The sequence below is a fragment of the Fundulus heteroclitus genome, chromosome 6 (assembly GCF_011125445.2).
Source record: "Fundulus heteroclitus isolate FHET01 chromosome 6, MU-UCD_Fhet_4.1, whole genome shotgun sequence".
NCBI classification, from domain to species: Eukaryota; Metazoa; Chordata; class Actinopteri; order Cyprinodontiformes; family Fundulidae; genus Fundulus; species Fundulus heteroclitus.
The window spans coordinates 11,782,582-11,802,777 of NC_046366.1; the positions used below are offsets into that span (position 1 = coordinate 11,782,582).

Genomic DNA, 20,196 nt, shown 5'->3' on the forward strand with positions numbered 1-20,196 from the left:
CAACCTCTGGCACAAAAATCAACATTACATCAGTTAGTATCAGCATTTTAAAAAATTCAGGTAAATGTCCTTTTTTCTTCTTTTTTTTTTTTTTTTTGGAGTTTTAATCTTCCAACGCCATGAATTCAGCTGTATCCTCACATTGACAACACAAGAGATTATGCTCCATCCCATCATCTGCTCTTCAAAACACGACATGCATACAGTTTTAACTGCTTACCCCCCCTCCCCCTCCCACCCCCAATCAATGGACATTCAAGGCCAGAGAATACAATATATCAACCATAGTGGTGCATCGATAAACGTTTCCAACCCAGTGACGTCTCCCTGGTTTCCCCGACCCATCCCGGTAGAAAACTGAGGACAAATTTTACTTCCAAACAGAGACTTTTTACCCTCTCAACTTCATCTGATGACTCAAGTTTCTGAGTTGGAGAATGTAACAGATTTCCATTAATCAAATATCACATACACAGAAGCACAGGATGAGAACGGGAGGAAAAAACAAACAAAAAAAAAACCTGTTTGAGCAGACAGGAGGTGAGTGGTATTCAGAAAACGTTTTCTGCTGCTTCCCGAGACCCGCTCGCGCTCCCAAAAAGGAGCAATCAGGTCAGCGCCGGTTAATAAATGTTCCCTTTTTTTATACAACACAGCTACTATCACTGAAATTGATGGATCTCCTGTGCAGCAAACACCTTGTAATACAGCAGGTCTGCACACAGGACCTGTTAGTACTTCTCCACCCAGGAAAACCTGCATCCTTGATGCTTTCCTTTTAGAGCACAGTCCATGATAACGAGAAGACAGACGTACATTTTATACCCTTGTTACATTTTTGGATGCTTTGTACAATAGTGCTGAACGTAAGACCTGCTTTTTCATGCTAGATCAGATATATATATATGTAATAAATGTGTAAATATACATAGAGTGTATGTTGTGTTTTTATGTGTGTGTGTATGTTGAAGTGCAAAGGTGTGTGTGTGTGTGTGTGTGCATAAGTGTGGTGGAACCTGCACCACACCAACAGTGACGAGGCTCAAGTATGGCTTGTGTCAGACATTGCAGCGTGCTGCCAGCCACAAGAGAGCTTCTGTACATTTAGGGCCAGAGATGGAAACAAAGCGGGAAGGTACAGGAAGCCTCCATATCCCATCCTGGCACCTGATCTGGTTAGTCCTAACACCAGGAGGCATGATTATGAAACAGCCAAAACAAACGACTTAGGAATAATTACATCAAAGCTTAGAGTCACCTAGCCAGGCAAATGTCCTGCGGTGGCAAAGCTACATCCACACGGAGCCCAATACCGCACTCGCACAGAAAAAGGTCGAGAAGCAAAGATGAAACTGCATGAAGCCGGAGGAGCTGCAATAGGCGTCGCAATACCTATGCCAAGCCAGTGAGTGGCGCTCAAACGCTGCCACAGAAGTAAAGGAAGAAGAGGCCAGGGAAAAAAAAAAAAAAAAGAGAAAAGAGCCGTTTGTTGACGACCATGTTGTCTGTCCACACAAACGCCATAGGAGGAAAACGTGTTAGTGTAAAATCCACAATAAATTAAATAGTTTCTGAGACACGAGATGTGCCACTGTTGTCTTATATGTTAGCGCATGAGTGTTAAGGGAGATGCGCAAACAGGCTCGAGCGGATGGGGGTGTCCAGACGGAGGCGGCTTCACACTTTCCCTCTCTGGGTTTCATGGCCGCTTCGTCTAGACGGGACCCCCATCCCACCAAGAAGTTTCTCGGATACGGTCAAACCCATCTTCGTGTGGGCGGGTCTGTAGCAATACCAGAAACTGATGAATGCCAATCGCCCAATTCAGATTATGCATGGTATCTGTGAATAAAAATGGGCATAATTTGTGTTTGTTGCAGCAAACAGCGGCATTTAGAGTCAACTCAAACAAAAGCATCAACCTTCAAAGGCATCAACTTCAGCGGCGCCTCAGACTGAAGGCTAATGTTGAAAACATTTAACAAATGTTTTTATATCAGTTCTCGCCAAGAGACAGCTGGTCAATTTCTAGCAGAGCATGAGGGGGAAAAAAAGGCTCTTGTATTTTACGCTTTTTGTAAACCATTCTGTTCTCAGGGTGGAAGGATCAGAAAACATTTGTTCAAACAAGATTCACAAGGTGCACAAAGCTTAGACAGAATAATGAAACTATAGCTCCAGATTCTTAAACTTCCAACTCAAATCAAGACATCCGTGGTTGAAGCGTGCACACCATCGAGTTTTAAACCCCAAATCAAAACCGGTCGATAATGTGGGCATCAACATTACGCTTTGGGAACAAGTCAGAGCTCAACCTTAGTGAAAAACTATTGGACTATCTTTAAAAGCTGACTGTGTCTCAGGAGACCAATACTTTTAACTGGGCTTTACTAAAAAGAGGTTGCAAATATTCAGCTAGGATTCTAACACAAGCTTGTTAAAGATATGAATATCACTAGGGGTGCCTGTATGTATTTGAGGCTGGTGTATATTTTCAATGCCTATGTGGATTAAAGAAAATGCACAATAAATGTAAAGCTGTTCCGCTGATTCTTTAAGTCAGGAAGTTGCATCTTGTTCCAATCCACCCCGAAACAAGAACAAATTAAATAAATCACTAAAAGCGACAAATTACTAACATTCGAGGAGGGCGTGATTAGTGCAGATAAACCTGAACTCAGACCCGCGCACGCCGACCGCTCTGCTGCTCCATAAATCTTATTCGCTCATCCACTCTGGGTAAGCAGGTGAGCAGACTTGCCCTTAAAAACCTCGAAAAATTAATACTCATTGAATAGGAAATCTAATTTATTCCCTGAAACATGTTTCTGCTACTCGGTGGAAAGTTTAGGCCTGGAGAAGACATGGAAGCTGGCCTTTTGAGAATTAATAATGAGGATAAAAAGTATGACACGCAGCGGCCGTGCAAGCTGTGAAAGGATTTCCGACTACTCCGAAATGACTGTCTCCCCTCCTCTTGTTCCAGACCCTCCTCCCTGCCCCCCCAAAAAACCCACACAGTAAGTAGGTTAGCGTTAGCCGGAGAAGAACTTGGGAATGCCCGGTCAGTCGGATTGATGTCCATTAAAAAGGTAAACAGGTAGTTTGGGGTTGGGGACATGCTTGATCAGGATTTGTCCACTGGAAAAGAGAACTAGTCAAACTGTGGAGGTATTCTTCATTATGCACAAGTTATTACATGATTAATTAAAAAAAAAAAAAGACAAAAAGGAAACATCAGTATCGATGCCCTCATTAGCCTTCCACTACTCTAGATTTCCAAGTCATCAGGATGTCCTTCATTTCTACACACATTCACTCACGCGTACCACCGTGTGCACGCAGACCTACGGTGGGTTGAACGCACACCTCGCAGCATCTTCCGCTCACAACGACATCTGTGTGCCTTTTTGGACCGAGTCTCTCGCTGATCGATTGGATTAAGTCAACACGTTTTAAAGCTGCCGGTCCCAGGTTTGTCCTTCGGGGAACGACTCAACGCCGCAACTCTGAAACGACTTCCGTCTAATTCTTTAGTGTTTTTACCAACACCGTACAAATGTATAAAGCTAATGACGGTTTAAAAAATTTAGTCACCTTTAAAAACAGGAAACACAAACATGGGTTGTGTTTGTGTTGAACCTGTAGGTGTGCTGCTTTAAAGACACACAGATGTGACCTAAATCACACACACACACACATTCATGGCAAACATACTCACACACTCTTTCTCACACACACACACACACAAAAACATGCACATACACAGTGTCATAGATACAAACACGTAGAGGCGGCTTGTTTCTCAGGCGTGCTGTGCGGCCAGGTCCTGGTTGATGAAGCGCCGTAGCCTCTCCAAGTACTGACTATAAAGCTCGATGTCGTTGTGGCCGGCCCCCTCCACCCACAGCGGCTCCACGGCCTTGGGACAACGCTCGAACAGGGCGAGGCCGTGAGAGAAGTCGATCACCTCGTCCTCTGTACCGTGAATGATGAGCACTGGAGACGGGATCTTTGAAACCTTCTCGATGCTGGAAGACGGATTTAAGAGAGTCGTGGATTACTGCTTTTGTGGCCTGAGGTGCATTTCAGTCACATTTTACAGATCGGTAATTTTACACATGAAATATGTCTTGGGAATATCTTAAGGCATCTGTAGGAGAATTGCAGATTCTTCTCTAATAAAGAACAACATATTGAGTTAGTACTGTCATTAGTCAGGCTAGAAATATAAAAATCACGTGCACTTTTCCCAGAAATGCACTTGCTACGGATATCAGGGTAAAGGAATAAAATGTTTAAACAGATGCAGTCAGATTTCATTTTCCAAAGCCAGGAACTGTTTAAAAGGTGCAATAAGCAAAATTTAATTTTAGATAGAAGTGAAATATAGTAATTTGATAAACTAAAGGTAATATATGACATCCCACATCATCTCTCTGTTGTTCTCCAGTGTCGTCTTTACATATCCTGGACGGCTGCGGGTGCACATAGGTCCACAGGATCAGCTGCCACTCAGGGCTTTACCCCCCACTGCCCTAAAACGCCACCGTCAGAGCAGCGCCGCGTTGGAGCAACATGGCGCAAAGCATGCCCACTTGATCAAGATGCACTCTTACTAACAGCATTAGTGTTGCAACGATACCGATACCAGTATCGGACGGGTCCCCGATCCAGTACTAAAATGGTGGTATCGGTATCGGCAAGTACCAACAAATAGGCACCGATACCATTTTGATGTTTGTATGTCACTTGAATGCAGCCTTCTCTCTCCCGACTAGTATTATACATGTTATATAAGTTCATGAAAGTTGCACTATTTTGGTATTTGAGAGCCAAAACTCAGGGTTTAAAATACATTATGCAATTATTAATGTAATTTTACTGTCCTACTGTTGCACTACTGTTATACATGTTATAATTTCACAAATGTTGCACTATTTTGGCCTTTGAGAGCCAAAAGTTTATTCAACTATTGTCACCCATTCCAGGTAGGCAATAAAAATTCTACTACCCTTAGTAGTATGCAGTTCTTCATATACACACACACACATCAATTTCAAACAGATGGTATCGGTAAATACTGCACAGCCAGGTATTGGGTATCAGTATCGGGGCAAAAAAATGACATCGGTGCAACACTAAACAGCATATAAAGTTATGAGTTACTCTCTTCTTCACTGGACACGTTCCTCCGCAAGGCGATTCTGTTTTCCTGTGTTTTTATCCTTTACAAACATGCGCATACGAGGTGACGGGGGAGAAGGAGAGGGGAAAGAAGGGCTGGAGTGGAGGTAGAGAGAGGCGTGGCCTGTCACACATCTACAAACAGTGCTCAACAGCACACCTAGTGGTGAAATGTCACTTATTGCCCCTTTAAATACAACTTAATTTCCAAAAGGCTGTTATGGAGTGTCAATGACAAAAGACAGCTATTTATGTTCCACCTTTAATCGGAAACTAGAACGATATTATCCTTTATATACAGTATATTTAACATCTAAAACATCTTAACTGAACATGATATTATGCAGCTGTTCTGTTGCTGATATCAAGTTTAAAATATTTGGACTACGTTTGGTTTTCCATGAAGGAAAATATAACCACATTTTGCACAGTATTCACCCGTTTTACTTTGGCCAAGACTGAATTCAAACAACCACGGTGCACTTTCTCTTTTATGCCCAAGGTAAGGAACTTACTTGGGGAATGCATCAAAGCAGTACGTTTTCTTGGTGTCAGGGAAGGCCACCCTCATGCCGGAGGTGAGAGGAGAATGAAGGACCACTGCGGCGCACTCAAACCTTGATGCTAAGTCTACTGTGGGCACCGTGCCGATGCTCTGGCCATACAGGATAATATTTTCAGGGCTAATGCCATACCTGCAAGACAAGGAGACAAATTTCAGAATAAAGCACAGAAAATGAATGCCAGGATGACATGCGGTTGAAAAATATGAAGCTTTTCATTTTTCCACATACAAATAACAGGGACTATAATTCTTTGCAACTTATTTCAACTCACAACAGTAAGGGTTGGAAGTGCTTCACATAATTATGACAGATGATATTTTTCCAGCCATTTGCAATAAATGTAGTAAACTATTTATCCCAGCATAATATAGACCTAAACACAGATAACTAGTTTTGTACTTTATTAAATGACCTGGTTTTTTTGACTGAAGCTCTAAGGGGGAAATTTAATACTTGATTTTACTTTACTAATAGCCCTTTAAGGCTATTTGTTATGTTAAATTTAGATTATCTTTTCCTAAGGTAAAAATAAATAAATAAAAATAAATGTTGAGCCAGTTCTTTTATATTCAATTCCAGAGAAGCATAATGTCCCAGGAGCTTTAGAAACAATGTTCTTTTTGCTTGATGTAGTAGTTAAAAATGCACCGATTGAGCTTTTTCTGGCCAATATTGATTTCTGGTTTTCTTTGAGGTCTGGCCTGCCGATAACAGCTCAGACTGGTTTTGTGTTTTTTTTCTAAGACAGAAAAGGGGGGGGGGGGAATCTGCAGTAGGTCCTTCACCAGAGGTAGTATATTAAAATCCTACAGAAAATGAAGGAATTACAAGAAATACAAGAAAATGGCTATTAATGCATTAAAGCATCTACACTACGTTTTACAGCAGTGACGGCCATACTGGACGCAGGATCAGGGCTTCTCAGCAGCCTCCAACATTACCCAAGCGAAATTCAAATTTCAGGGCATATTCGTCTTGTATCACCTGGGACGTATGAAAATCCAACTTCTGAATACAAAGAGAAAAAACTAAACTTAAACCAATCTGAAACTGTTGTTGACTGAAATATCTTGGATCCTTGTTCCTCACATTTCTCTTATCCAAGAACAGAATAATGAAATATTTCTTGCGAGAACCGGTGATTTAGAAGACAGGCTGAGGCTACTATTCAGTCCATCAGGAGCAATAATTTAAAAACTTTAAAATGTATCTGCCTACAAGAGAGTATGCAAATCTTATAAAGAGCCACAGAAGAGCTTTAGTTTGACCTTAGATGAGCCAGTTGGTGTTAACAGCAGGGCTGGATGATATGGACCAAAAATATCAAAATAATTTTAGGCTGAAAGCTGATGTACGTTATTTATCTCAATGTTTTTCTTCTCCTAAAGTAATTATATAAAAGGCACCTCTGAATCAAATCTTTAACCCAAATATCTCACAGGCAAATTGTATAACAAACAGTTGTAGATAAATATGAGAAACAGCTAAAAATAACCTACTAGAATACATACAAGTAAAGTTATTGAGCATTGACCATCCCGATATAAGTCTTTTTAAATAATCTTGATATTTTTAAAATCTCGATTTTGCCCAGCCCTAGTTGACAGTTTATCTACTAATTAAATGGAAGCCAGTCCTGCCTCCTTACCGAGAGCGCAGGGCGTGCCATGCAGCATCGATGTCTGCGTACAGGTTCTTCTCAGACGGCTTGCCAGTACTAACGCCGTAGCCTGAGTAATCGTAGGAGAAGATGTTGCAGTTGATGCGTGTGCCTAAACCGATGTAGAAGCTGCTCATCTGACCCAGGTCTACGGCGTTGCCGTGTGAAAACAACACTGTGAACCTAAAAAAACGGCGAGGGATGAGAAGAATGGAGGGACGTCAAGCACCGAGACAGGAAACTGAAACCTGAAAGCTTCAATTTGGTGAATACGCTCAGATATTCACTTCATATATAAATATATATGAAGTGAATATCTGAGCATATACAGTCTTCACAGTGGCGACTCGTGTCTCACCTGGCATTAGGAGCACAGCGAATGTACATGCATCCAACTCTATTCCCTCGGCTAGATCTTGTCAGGAACACGTCAGTCACGTCCAGTTCTCTCTGTGAATACTGGAACTCGGCTCTTTCTGTGAGGTGCAACTTCCACCTGCCTTCGGGTCCGCCGATAGTGCCGCTGGTGCTGGCAGCCCCACCGCTGCTGCCTCCAACACCAACACCACCGCCGCCACCTCCTCCTCCTCCTCCTCCTCCACCACCTCCCCTGTCAGATCCACTGGCATTACCCAGCCGCGAACGCAGTCCTGGCGCTCCAAGTGAAGGGGGAGCGGCCCCAGAGTTGGCAGACACAGTTGTTGCTCCAGATCCAGGATCTGGGTCAGGGAGCAAAGCGTAGGTGGGCTCTGGAGGGAGAAACGCCAGTTTGGCTGCAATGCGGCTGGGACAAGGGGGGCAGCAAAAGAGGCAGCATAGCTCTCGTATGGACAGGCCGTTCATCTTCTGGCACAGATCTGCATATGAGAAACAGTCGTTATTGAAGATATTAAAGTATCCCAAAATAAAAAATATTCAAATGCTAATTTAGGCCTGTTTTATGGATATATATCCTAAAATTACATTTGTGATAATTGTATAAGATTTAAAATCTATCAAATTATAAATTGCATGTAGTGTTCACATAAAATCAAGTATTTATCTATTAATTCAATGCAGTGAGTAGCAGCAAATGGCAAAAGGAGAAGGATATATAAAATCAACAGAATGGGTCCAAGGACCGACCCCAGGGGAACACCACGAGTAACTGTGATATTACAGCATGCATCTATAGGTAATGCAAAGTCCCGTCAGTGAGGTTGAATTTGAACCATTTTGGGGCAGTGTGGGTTCTACTGTGTGGTTTAGACAAGATTAGTGTTTCAAAATATTTCTAAAAATAAAGCTGAGTTTTTAGTAAGCCACAATCAATCAGTTACATGGTTTCCTGTAGGATTTCTTAAAACCGTGGCCCCTTCAAGCTGCACTACATAATGCTCCGCTATGACAGTGCATCTAGAAAAGTAGTAAACTGACACACCATCACCCCCCCCCCCCTCTTTTTGTGTCTCTGCTCTTTTTTTTCAAACCCCCAGTTAGTCATGGCACATGGCAGTTCACCCTAAGCCTGGTTCTGCTGGTAGTTTCTTCCTATTAAAAGGGGAGTTTTTCTTTCCACTGTCGTTACATACATGGTCGTATGAGGTGTTGCTGCAAAGTCAACGGCTCAATGCAAGCAAAAGTCCACCTGCATGCAGGAGGAGTGAATGCAGCAACTCAATGGTGCTGTGAAATCCGCTGTGTTTTCTTGGATAGAAAGAGCTTTAACCATTCGGTTTGTGTGATTCGATACAACTGACTTTGTAAATGGCCTTTGCGATGACGTGTTGTGATTTGGGACTATATAAACTGAATTGAAAAGGTAATCTTACCCAAAAGAAAGATGTTTAGTTACTCTCAATCAGGGGTGTCCGATATTTTAAGTATAAGAAAAATTGCAACCTTGTATATGTTAACATAATGCATTGATTACGGTAGAAGCAATAAAGAGAGCCCTGAAGAAAACAAGCCTTAAGACAGGAAAAAAAAAAAGAATAAATCAAATGACTCACTTCACTTTTATGTCAATTGTTCATAATTTACCTAAATAAGACAATCTGAGCATCTCAGCCCAACAAAGTTACGTTCTGAAAAAGCAATAACCAGTTATTATGCTTCTTTTTTTTACAGAGGCATAAACTGAAGAACAGCACACTTAGTCTTGACAGGACTTTGGACTCGCACAATTGAATTAACATAATCAACAGATACTGGAAATGTGTGCTCTGCAAAAAAAAGAAAAAAAAAAGAAAAGAAAAAAGGCAGGCGAAAGCAAGTGTACTTTAAACCACTGTTGACCAAGAGGTTGCAGCAAATGACTGACAACTTTAAATTTGGCCTGAAATCTGATTACCCACTTTGCAGACAACGTTAAGTAAAGAAGTGACTCAAATCTCCCTCTTTACACTGGACTACATGGTCTGAAGGGGTCTTGATGAGGTGCACACCACACTGGGGACAGGCATTTATTTTATCATTATTGTGAAAACATTTGTCATTGTGATACGTAATTGGATTTATCTTGATAACAATACATTTCAATCAAAATCATCTGAACCCCACCCCCCAAAAAATAACAGAAAACTTCAGCGTTCATAACCACTCAACCCCCCCCCCAAAAAAGACAGTGCAATAGCAGCTGCAAGTAACTTCAGTTTAGTCTCTACGAGCTCGTCACATCTTTCCACTGGGATTTTTGCCCATTCCTCAAGACAAAGCTGCTCCAGTTTCTTCATATTGGATGGTTTTTGTCTGTGAACAGCGATCTTACTCTAACTAACCACAGATTCTCAATTGGATTGGCATCTTTGGCGGACTTTGACTAGACCATTCCAACACGTTTAAATGTTTCCTCTTAAACCACTCTGGTGTTGCTTTAGCAGTGTGCTTCGGGTCATTGTCCTGCTGGAAGGTGAAGCTCAGTCACAGGCAGACTGACGAGTTTTGCTCAAGAGCATCCCTGTATTTAGCACCATCCATATTTTCCTCCACTCGGACCAGTTTTCCCTGCTGCTAAAAAATTGTGTTTTTTAGTTGATGGGATGAATTGGGTTTGTGTCAAACAAGATGTTTCACATCTGAGCAGAGCACCGTTCTCCATACATCTGTCTTATTTTTAGTATGAAGTAATTGTTTGTTTTTGGTCACCCTTCCATGAAGCCCAGGTCTACGGCTTATTGAGGTCCTATTGACAGACTCCAGTCTCTGCTGTGGAGCTCTGCAACTCCTCTTGCCAGGTTTGTTGTGATACCCTTTGCTTTCCATTGTAAGATGATGGATCTGATGCTGCTCCAGGGAAACAAAGACTTGGATATTTTTTATAACCCCGCCCTGACTTGTACTTCTCCACAACTTTGTCCCTGACTTGCTAAGTGATGCTGCAGCCTCTGGGGCCTTCCGGAAAAGGTGTGTTTATTGCTGACAGATCATGTGAATCTTGGATTGCACACAGATGGACATCATCTCACTAATTATGGGACTTTTGAAGGTCACTGGTTGCAGCAGAACATTTTAGGGGCTTCATAGCAAAGGGGTGGGTACATTTGCACGTGACAATTTTTTTTAGTTTTCTTGTTTCATTTCACAAGTTAGACTAATCTGTGAAGATCCATCACATAAAATAAGATTAGAACCCCTACTTGTGCAGGGCACTGTATGTACGTACGCCACCAAATTGCACATATGGACATATTGCTTGAACATTGAGATATTGATGCTGTAGTTCAAATGCAAAATGTCTTTGGCACACTGTCAAACAGAAGGCCTGGCATCTATTTAACAATTGGAGGGGAGTATGGGACGAAGAGGCAAAGGAAAAAAAGAAATAAATCACGAGAAGTGGCCAATTACCTTGCTCTGAAGTAACGTCAATCTATACAGATTTGTATGAATCCTGTGACGTTCAAACCACCTTTATTAACATAGAGTGAATGAGGTTCTCAAGATTGAAAGTGTATTCTCTGATTAGAATAAGGCAGTTTGCTGTTCTTCACATCCCTCTCTTTACTAGTTTTACATGATTACTGCAAAGGTTCTGACAAATGAATACCTTACTCCTTGTGGAAGCTCTTTAAATCTAAAATGGACAGCATTCATCTTACTGTAACTTTTTTTTCTGTAGCACAGCACAAAACCCTTCTTATGAAGCCAAACAGATTTAAATTGTATGGATACTTTTTACACATAATTGTACAACTAATAAGTCACTGAAACCACAACATTCCTCATAATATCTTTAGTGTATCTGATCTAACCCTTTATGGCACGTTCTCTCAAGGACGCACTACGGTACATCAGCGTGTACGGACAGATGTTGAGGGCTGCGCCTTTTGCGTCCAATAAGACATCTGTAGAGAAATTTGGCATTTGACCTGCCGGAAAAAGCAGCCCACCTCAATGACACATTTATCACCGACTATGAAATATTAGTAATAACCATAGGGACACAGGATGTCACAAGATATTGGACCATAGGGAGGAGAGAGGGAGATGGAGAGAGGCTCTTTATAAGACTTTATTGATTTTACACATGATCCCTGACTGAAATGACAACATAAACCTCATTTAGGAGTCAAAAAGACTCTCACTCCTTCTCAGTCTCTCACTTTCCCCCCCCATCTAGTGATACAGAGCCGAGCTGTGCTCATTATCTTATGTTTGCTTAGCAATATGAGCAATATGAGAATATGCTTAGCAACAATAGGGGGGGAGAGAAATGGACTAAATCTAGATAAATAAGGAGTATAGAACACATTTTAGATGCAAATGTGTGCAGTTTTGAAATGATTTAACATTTATGAAGACTAAAATGTTATTCAAACCGACCTGGGCCTTTTTCAAATTATATCTGTTTCCCATGGTAAATCATAATTTTTGGATTCTTGTTAGACCGCCGAGTTTTGTTTCATAAGCGTAATTTGTTTGTGTGGATGTGTTTACACAGCTCAGCGTTGTGTAGTGCAGCTCAAAGCTGTTTGTCAAGCTAATAACAGTTAGCATTAGCTTATGTTGTCCGGGAGGTTTATAGCTGTGCTGATGCACGTTCAAGAGCATTACTGACCATTATATGTTGCTCTCAAACATCCATGACGTACTTACGCTGTATAGCTTCAGTGTCATTTTGACAACTTTCACTGTAACGGCCCTTTACGCCAAAATGCACTGGTGACAAACCTGGCCTTAAAGATCTTAAAAACCCACATATCATACCCTAATCTAAAGAAATTCAACAATAGACGATAGTTCTCTCAAGAACCCAGAGCAACATCGGCCACACCCCAGGCCCAACAGGCCTCAGTTATGGTCAGAGTTCATGATTCCAGAATTAGAAAAATAAAAGCCTCCATGTGAGACCAGGTAGCTTATTGCTAACTCTGATTTTAACCGGGTTACTTGTCATTTGCAAGTTGCTTTGATTAAAAGCAACTGCCCGTTTCCTGATGCTTCAGATCTTTGTCATAATTGCAAAATACATAGGGGGACATTTATCCATTTATTCTGGTCTTGCAATTGTATTCAAACTTTCTGGAAAGCGGTTTATGTGTTGATACAAGAGATCATTGGTAAACATCTCTCACTAACTCCCCCCTTCTGTCTTTTTAATCATGCTCCAGACACGCTACTTAATGCAGATACTAAACATCTGCTTGTAATCCTCTTATTTCTGGCCAAGAAATGTATACTACTGAGATGGTCTGCACCACAGGCCCCTACAGTTGATATGTGGATATCACAAATTTCTGCTATTATCTCAGTTGAAAAAATGACCCATGACCTTCATCAAAAGTCTGACAAATTCTGGAGGATCTGGAACCCACTGCAATCTTTCTTGCAGAGAATGTAAATTTTTTGTTTATTTTTTATTATTATTTTCTTCTCTTTTTTACATTCAGTATATCATTCATGTGGCTGTCCAACGGTTTCAACCATTGTAAACCATGCCTGGGAATGTCTGTATTTTGTGTGTGTAGGCTGCATGTATGGTTTTGTTTTTATTTTATTTTATGTGGACACTGTAGTGCTCCTTGTTGATTTGGGGTGGGTTGTTTTTGTTAACTTTTGTTGATGTTTATATAAAGATATGAAAATCAATAAAAAAAAAAGCAACTGCCAAAAGCATAAACTTGAAACCGTTTGGCTGGTGTGTTGTTTTGCTGCTTCAGTATGCATTAACGCAGCGAAGCTTTGTGTGGTGCAGCCCGAAGTGGGGGCCCAGACAGAACCCCGTCATCGGGCTGTTCCTCAAGCTAATAGCAGCTAGCGTTTGCTTATGTTGTCCTGGAGGTTTACAGGCTCAATAGCTTTACTCACCTTTCTATGTAGCTCTCAGACAAACGTGTCGCGCTGTTAGCTTAGCACGTAGCACCATCACGCTCATTAAAAATGAGCGAAACAGTAATTTCTGCGTAATTTTGACAACTTTCAGCGTAACGGGCCATTATGCTAAAATGCGTTGCTGCTGCCAAGGGTTTCATAGCCAGGTATCAGGTTTGAGAGAAACCCAAGTTGATTTAGTGCTGCTTGATCTCATGACAAAAACAAGTGAACCGATATGTAAAAACAAGCCAGAAAAAAAAACAAAAAAAACAAAAAAAACGGGTAGTCATATTCTGTTGGCGGCTTTCTATTGAATTTTTGTTAAAGAAAAGGAGTCTATTATATTAATAAATGGACCCTGTGTTCCTGCAGCCAAAGGCGTGCGTTAAAAGCTGTAGTGTGGCTTCCAAGAAGCTGTGAAAACTCAGACTTCAGACCTCGGGGTGTAAAAGAGCTGTATGATTATGATCAAAATAGATTTCTGTGAAAAAGCAATATCCCCCTTACAGATTTCTTTTGCTTCTGTTTTTTTTTTTTTTTTTTGCACTGAAATGTTTCAGATTAACAAACAAGTCACGCAAAAAGCAGTTATTAAATGACAATCTAAGGTGAAAATGGCCATCCAAGCCAACCTTGCCATGCACGAAGACACAGGGCAGAGGAAATGCAGATGAGAACTGCAACCGTGCACTAAAATGAAATAAAAATAAAGCAATAAAATTTTGAGTGAGAAGGAAAACCTAAATATTAATCAAACTCTGGAGGATTTTAATGATAGCAAGCATCGTGGTGGTGTGAGGAGACAATCAATGGGGCATGAATCAATTCCTGGCTTTCCATTTCTATCACAAAAAAATCTATTTTCTATCTAACAGGAATATCCCAACTGAGATTCATGCAACAGCATAACATTTATTTAGCCATTTATTAATTTAAAAAAAATCTCGGCAGTCTACGTGCGACCAAACTAGCGACACTGATCAGAATTTCTTTGCCCCAGATACCAATCCAGCTCTTCTCAGAGAAGGGGATTGGCCAGCAGTAGATCGTTAAAAAGAAATGCCACATGCATGCTTAAAAACTTAGATTTTAATGAAAACATTCTGCATTTTACAGTATTAAATGGTCTACATTAGTATTGGAATCGTGTCCTATGCAACTGCCTCCCCAGCGACGTTACACTCAATGCAGAATTGGTTTTCTTGTTAATGGCAAATATTTTTACGTAACAGGAGTTTCTGCAGGACAGCCTTTGGTTCCTAAAGAGAACTGGCCCGACACTGAAGCTAAACTCTTCAACGAACGTCAACCTTGCTGCTGCACGGCAGTTTGCCTCAGTGTCCACACTACCATGTTTACCGTCTGTTTTAATATCAATAGTTCATAATTCAGCTTGCAGCACACGGGTCTGCAACCTGCGGCTATAGAGCCTTTGGACCTTCCACACTGGCTCTTAATAACTCTGGCTAACATATAGTGCCAAGCTTGGTACTAAAATATAGTACCAAGTACCAAGAGTTTTAAAAGAAAAAAAATACATGCAACAAATGGAGCTTTTAGCTGTTCTTTATGGATTAATTGGCATTCAATTTCTACAGTAAAATTACAAAAAGAAGCAGCAACTATTCTCTCTAATCTGTTTTTTCTTGTCAATCCATCCTCTTTTCTGTAAACAAAAGTTTTTTTTCTTCATTTTAAAACCTAAAAATAGAAATAGTGATCCTTTAAAAATGACAATATATGTTTGCTAATAGATAGAGGTCGACTTTTCCCAAAAGGTCATGTAATATATGTGTGGCTCTAAACATGTTTTATTTAGCCAGGCTGAAGGCAAAAGGGGCTCTCTGGATTGGAAAGGTTGCAGACCCCTGTTGTAGCATATTTAAACATAAAATAGAAATATAAGTTAAAAGCTGTTCTACTCCTTACTGCAAACATTTTAAAAATGCACAGACTTTTTTTACACTTTACTCTTATGATCAGCTGAAAGATGAAGTATTAACTTATGTTGGTATAGAATAAATAGACCCTCAAATTTAATGTTTTTTTTTTCCAAGGGAGAATTAATGAAATTCAATGAAATATTTGTATTTTTTATATATTCTTTTTCTAAATTAGTATACAATTTAGGCTGAAAACAGGTTCTATCTCACAAAATTAATCTAGATGGGCATGATAAAAGATGGCCGTTAGTTAAGACGTTCTACAGCGATACCATTTAAATCAGATGGTCACATTGACTGTTTGCATATAAGATAAATATGCGTCATTAAAATGTTAGGCTGTCATATATGTACTAGGTTCTGCTGACTTAGCAAGATAAAAAGAAATGTGCTGCGAATGGAATTCAATCTAGTACAGCCACATTTTTATTCTAGAGGTAGAACCAAAATAAGCTAGAAATCAAGGTTTCATGGTTGGAAATTGAGAATTTGTTATCTGAGAGACAAAATGACAAAACAAGGAACTAAAGAGAAATAGGTTGAGAAGGAATCTTTTCAACAACAGAGTGGAGTGTAGGCTGCAGTGATTTAAGTGGCATGTGTGGTCTGCCAAAAAACGAGCACACGAAAACAAATCAAGTGATGCAGCACTCAAACAAGACGTAAAAACAATAATAATAATAATAATAATAATAATAATAATAAAAAGGATTCTAGGATACATACAAGCAAAAGAAATACGATATTCCTGGCAGTGGCTCCTTAGTTTAGATATGCACTCATCAGGCGAGTCTTCAGGTGCTGGTTTTGCTCCAATTGCCTGATTTTCATTTTATTTATTTTTTATTTGCTACTAAGGGTGATACTTTCAAGAATACAAATATAAATATACCCAGATTATCATTTATAATAATTTTTTTCAATCCTATGTTTTGATAATTATCGATCAATATGATTTCTATCCTATCTATATGCTTTTTTTCCTATATTGTCCAGCCCTAGTTAGCACTGCGCACAAAAAAAAAAAACATTGTTAATAGCTGTGCTGCTTTCTTCTGACCTTAGTTCGTCTTGTTATGATGTGGTCTTAATAGTGTCGGCTCCAATTGCTCAACAGCTTTCAAATGGTGCTCGAAGGGGCACGTGATTTTGCAATGCATTGCAATGCACCATTTTCCGGGACAACAGCTTTTTGTTTTCATATTGTTGATTTGGATGCTGTGCTGTGAGAGATAAGAGCCGAAAAGTGCTAGAAATGTGGAAAGTGAGGTCTGGCCGTCTCACGGCGCTATCCAGAGTCCATTCGGCGTCTATTTGTTAGTTCAGAGCTCCTTGGTTTCCTTCTATGCTGGTAAACTTAAAAACCTCAATCCATCGTTGGTTTTCCCAGAGGGATCGTGTGAATGGGTGCGACAGTTAAAGACGCAGCACGCTTGCACCACGTTTTTAACTTTTTAAAACCAGAACACAAAGACATTGTGGATGAAAGCTACGTAAGCAGGCAGAAGCCAGTTTCCCAAGAGGCAGTGCGGTTGTTACGTCACCCTTTCAAACCCCATACTAACAAGGAGAGACGTCGCCCGGTATTTTTGTTTTGTTAAAAAAAAAAAAAAACTTTATTGAACACTTCTAGAAACAATTACATTCAGCATTATTTGCGCTAACAGCAGGCTGCTGTGTGACGTCTCCGTCTGTTATCGGCGCATGTGCAGCGTTTCCCCTACTATTAAACAAGGGGGGCGCCCCGCCCCAACAACAAAATCGCGCGTCCCCATCAAGAACATCAGGGCACGTAGTAAATTATTAGACGTCTGTGGTCTGTGCGTGTTCATGGTTTATTTTATTGAAATTATTAGCCTTTCTAAATAGCGCCAGATCACATCCTAAGCTATTTCTGTCTCGAGGCTCCTACAAAATAAGGCCGACATGAGTCCATGGATAGGTACGTGCAGAGCTCAATTTTAAAAGCGTGTACGCGACGTCACACTAAACTGATCGGCGGGTACATATTTCTGCGTTTTGTAAATGAGCCCAATTTCTAAAAATGGCTACACATAAAGTTCCACGGAGTCGGGAGCGCTGAGCGTCTCCTGGCCTTGAAGATGTCGGCAGAGTCTGTTCTGATTGGGTAACATGAGAACGTTTGCCTAATACAAATATGATGGATGATCATATGTTTAAACTCGATGATTATGAGCATTAACGTTCAATACGGCCCGTTGTCGAAACGTAAACGGATCTGTGGTCATTTTCAGGTGTCCAACAAAAATACTATTTGCTTTGATTGTCGTAAATCAAACGTCTTTCTGTCGGAAACAAAAATCCGCCTTCCTGAGTCCGTCCCTGAAAACAGGTGGCTGCTTTATTCTTGGAACACGTTTTTGTTGCTAGATAGACCCCATGAATGGATCAGAAACATAAACACAAACATAAAAAGAGAAAGATGGATAAATAAGAAAAAGGCTAAGAGAGACAGAAGATGTCGGTCGTATAAAGCTGTATCCTGTGACATTAATGGAAAGCTAATATCCACTGCATGTGGGTTGCTTTGCTGTCTTGAACTGTTCACACACAAGTATGATGGTGGTCAAATTTAATAGTTTTATCGATCGATCGATGGTCAAATATCAATGGTAGGGAAAAAATGGTCAATAAAAGTTCAATAGAATAGCAGTTTTCCTTCCTTTTGCATTCCAGTCATGTAGGTTAACATTACATTCATTATATCCTCCCAACCAATCACAATGCAGACCCAGGGAAGCTCTGTCCCCTTCAAAGACTTCAGAGCAGGTGTTCTTTTTTTCTTCTTTAAAAAACTTGCAGGTTTGGTAAAAAGATTGGTTAAATTAAGGTTTGAGTTTGGATTCAGTGTTTGTGTGTTCTGTATCTAAATATAGGTCGCTAAGCAACAGCATAAAACGGCCTGGGCTGCACTTTAAAATAAATGTTTTGAACTTGTTGATAATTATCGATACTGATCAATATGATTTCTGTTTTATCGATATGCTTTTTTTTCTGTATCGTCCAGCCCTAGTTGTATGAACGGCCACCTAAAAAAAAAGCTATTTCAGCAAAAAAAAAAAATAATCGGATTGGAGCATCAAGACCTGCAATGTGAACGTAGCCTTCGCGACATAGCATGGGTTCGTTGTTGAAGCTTCGGTTTGATTTTCTTGAAAAGAGTAGATGTTTTTTTTCTTTTCTCTTTTACTAACTAAATAGTCTCTAAAGGTGATGTTTTGAAAAGCCACCCTTTCCTCAATAAACTGGTTCAACACACAAGTACATGCTAAAGCAGCCTGTGCAGGGTTCAACTACAATTATCATCTTAATTGGACAATTTAATTAAAATCTTTAGATTATAAAAAAATATAAAATGCAGAATGGCTTTTTATGTAAAGGAAGGTTATTTTCCGCTGCTGCTTTTAAAGCTAAAAAATATATTCTCCAATATCAAACAGGATGGGACATTTTTACATATTTCAATGTACAGAGGGGGACATAAACTCACCAACAATTTTAGCTTTTAAATCAGCGAAACAACCTGAACTTTTTAACCAACACACTTGATATTGGGTCTCATTGGCATAACAAGTTTTTTTTTAATGCTCTTGGTGATTAAATGGTTTAAATGGTACTACAATTTAAATAATATATAACTAGTGTTCCTGCTTTGTTAGAAGAGTATCAATTAAACATACCTGGATTATAAACCCTTCTGGGTTGAGGTTAAATGGCAAAGCGTTGCACCGAGGTCTTGCAGTCTCTTCAGTGAGCCAGCCAGATCCTAATGGAAACAAAATTACAAAATATATATATATATATTTGTTACAATTGAACAGTGTACTAAATACGGGAAAACAACCGACACCTCCTTGTGATCCTGGCTCGTTTTTGCTGTTAAAATATAGCCGTAAAAAAAACGATCAAAACCACAGATCACCCCGGGATTTATTTCAAGGACTACACATAACGAGCGTTTCTTCTACGGCCACCGCTGTGGATGATGGTTTTCGGTGTTTATGGACAATAGGCAATAAACTGCATGACATCCGATGCTTCTGACAAGGGTAAACAGGGATGATGCTCACAGATCAGTGAAACATTGCCACACTGATCCAACATGCTTAACCCTAATAAAAAAATAAAAATAAAAAAGCGTCGGCTTCGGTCCGTGCGGTCAGGACAGGCAGGTGAGCGGAAAGCCAACCCGACCGAGGCCAGAGAGAGGAACCAGCGCCTCTGTGTTCAGCAGCCAAATCTCCATCCATCCCCGCAGCCGCTAGCAGGTTACCCAGCTAGCGGCTGCCGCTGCCGCTGCTAGCCCGTTAGCTTGGCCGTGTGAAAGCGACCTACTTACCGATTCACGGCAGGCCGGTAGGCGGGATGGAGAGCCGCTGTGTGTAGTCAGAAGCAGCGCAGGACAAGGTGAACCCCCCCTGTGTCTTGACATGGATGGACTAACTCAAGTGGACCAGCCAGTTGTCGGTGGCAAGCTAGCTGAAATTCATGGCTACCAGATTTTTTTTTTTTTTTTTTTTTTTTA

General features: G+C 40.4%; 1 protein-coding gene across 1 annotated transcript; it reads right to left on the reverse strand.

Moving 5' to 3' along the window:
- Positions 1-70: 70 nt before the first annotated feature.
- abhd17aa (abhydrolase domain containing 17A, depalmitoylase a) lies at positions 71-20,196 on the reverse strand. The gene is made up of 6 exons (XM_012874090.3): positions 20,011-20,196; positions 19,352-19,437; positions 7,772-8,270; positions 7,402-7,596; positions 5,703-5,882; positions 71-4,031 (listed from the first exon to the last, which is right to left on the reverse strand). The coding sequence occupies exons 3-6, from the start codon at positions 8,254-8,256 to the stop codon at positions 3,806-3,808; spliced, it is 1,086 nt and encodes a 361-aa protein (XP_012729544.2). The 5' UTR covers positions 8,257-8,270; positions 19,352-19,437; positions 20,011-20,196; the 3' UTR covers positions 71-3,805.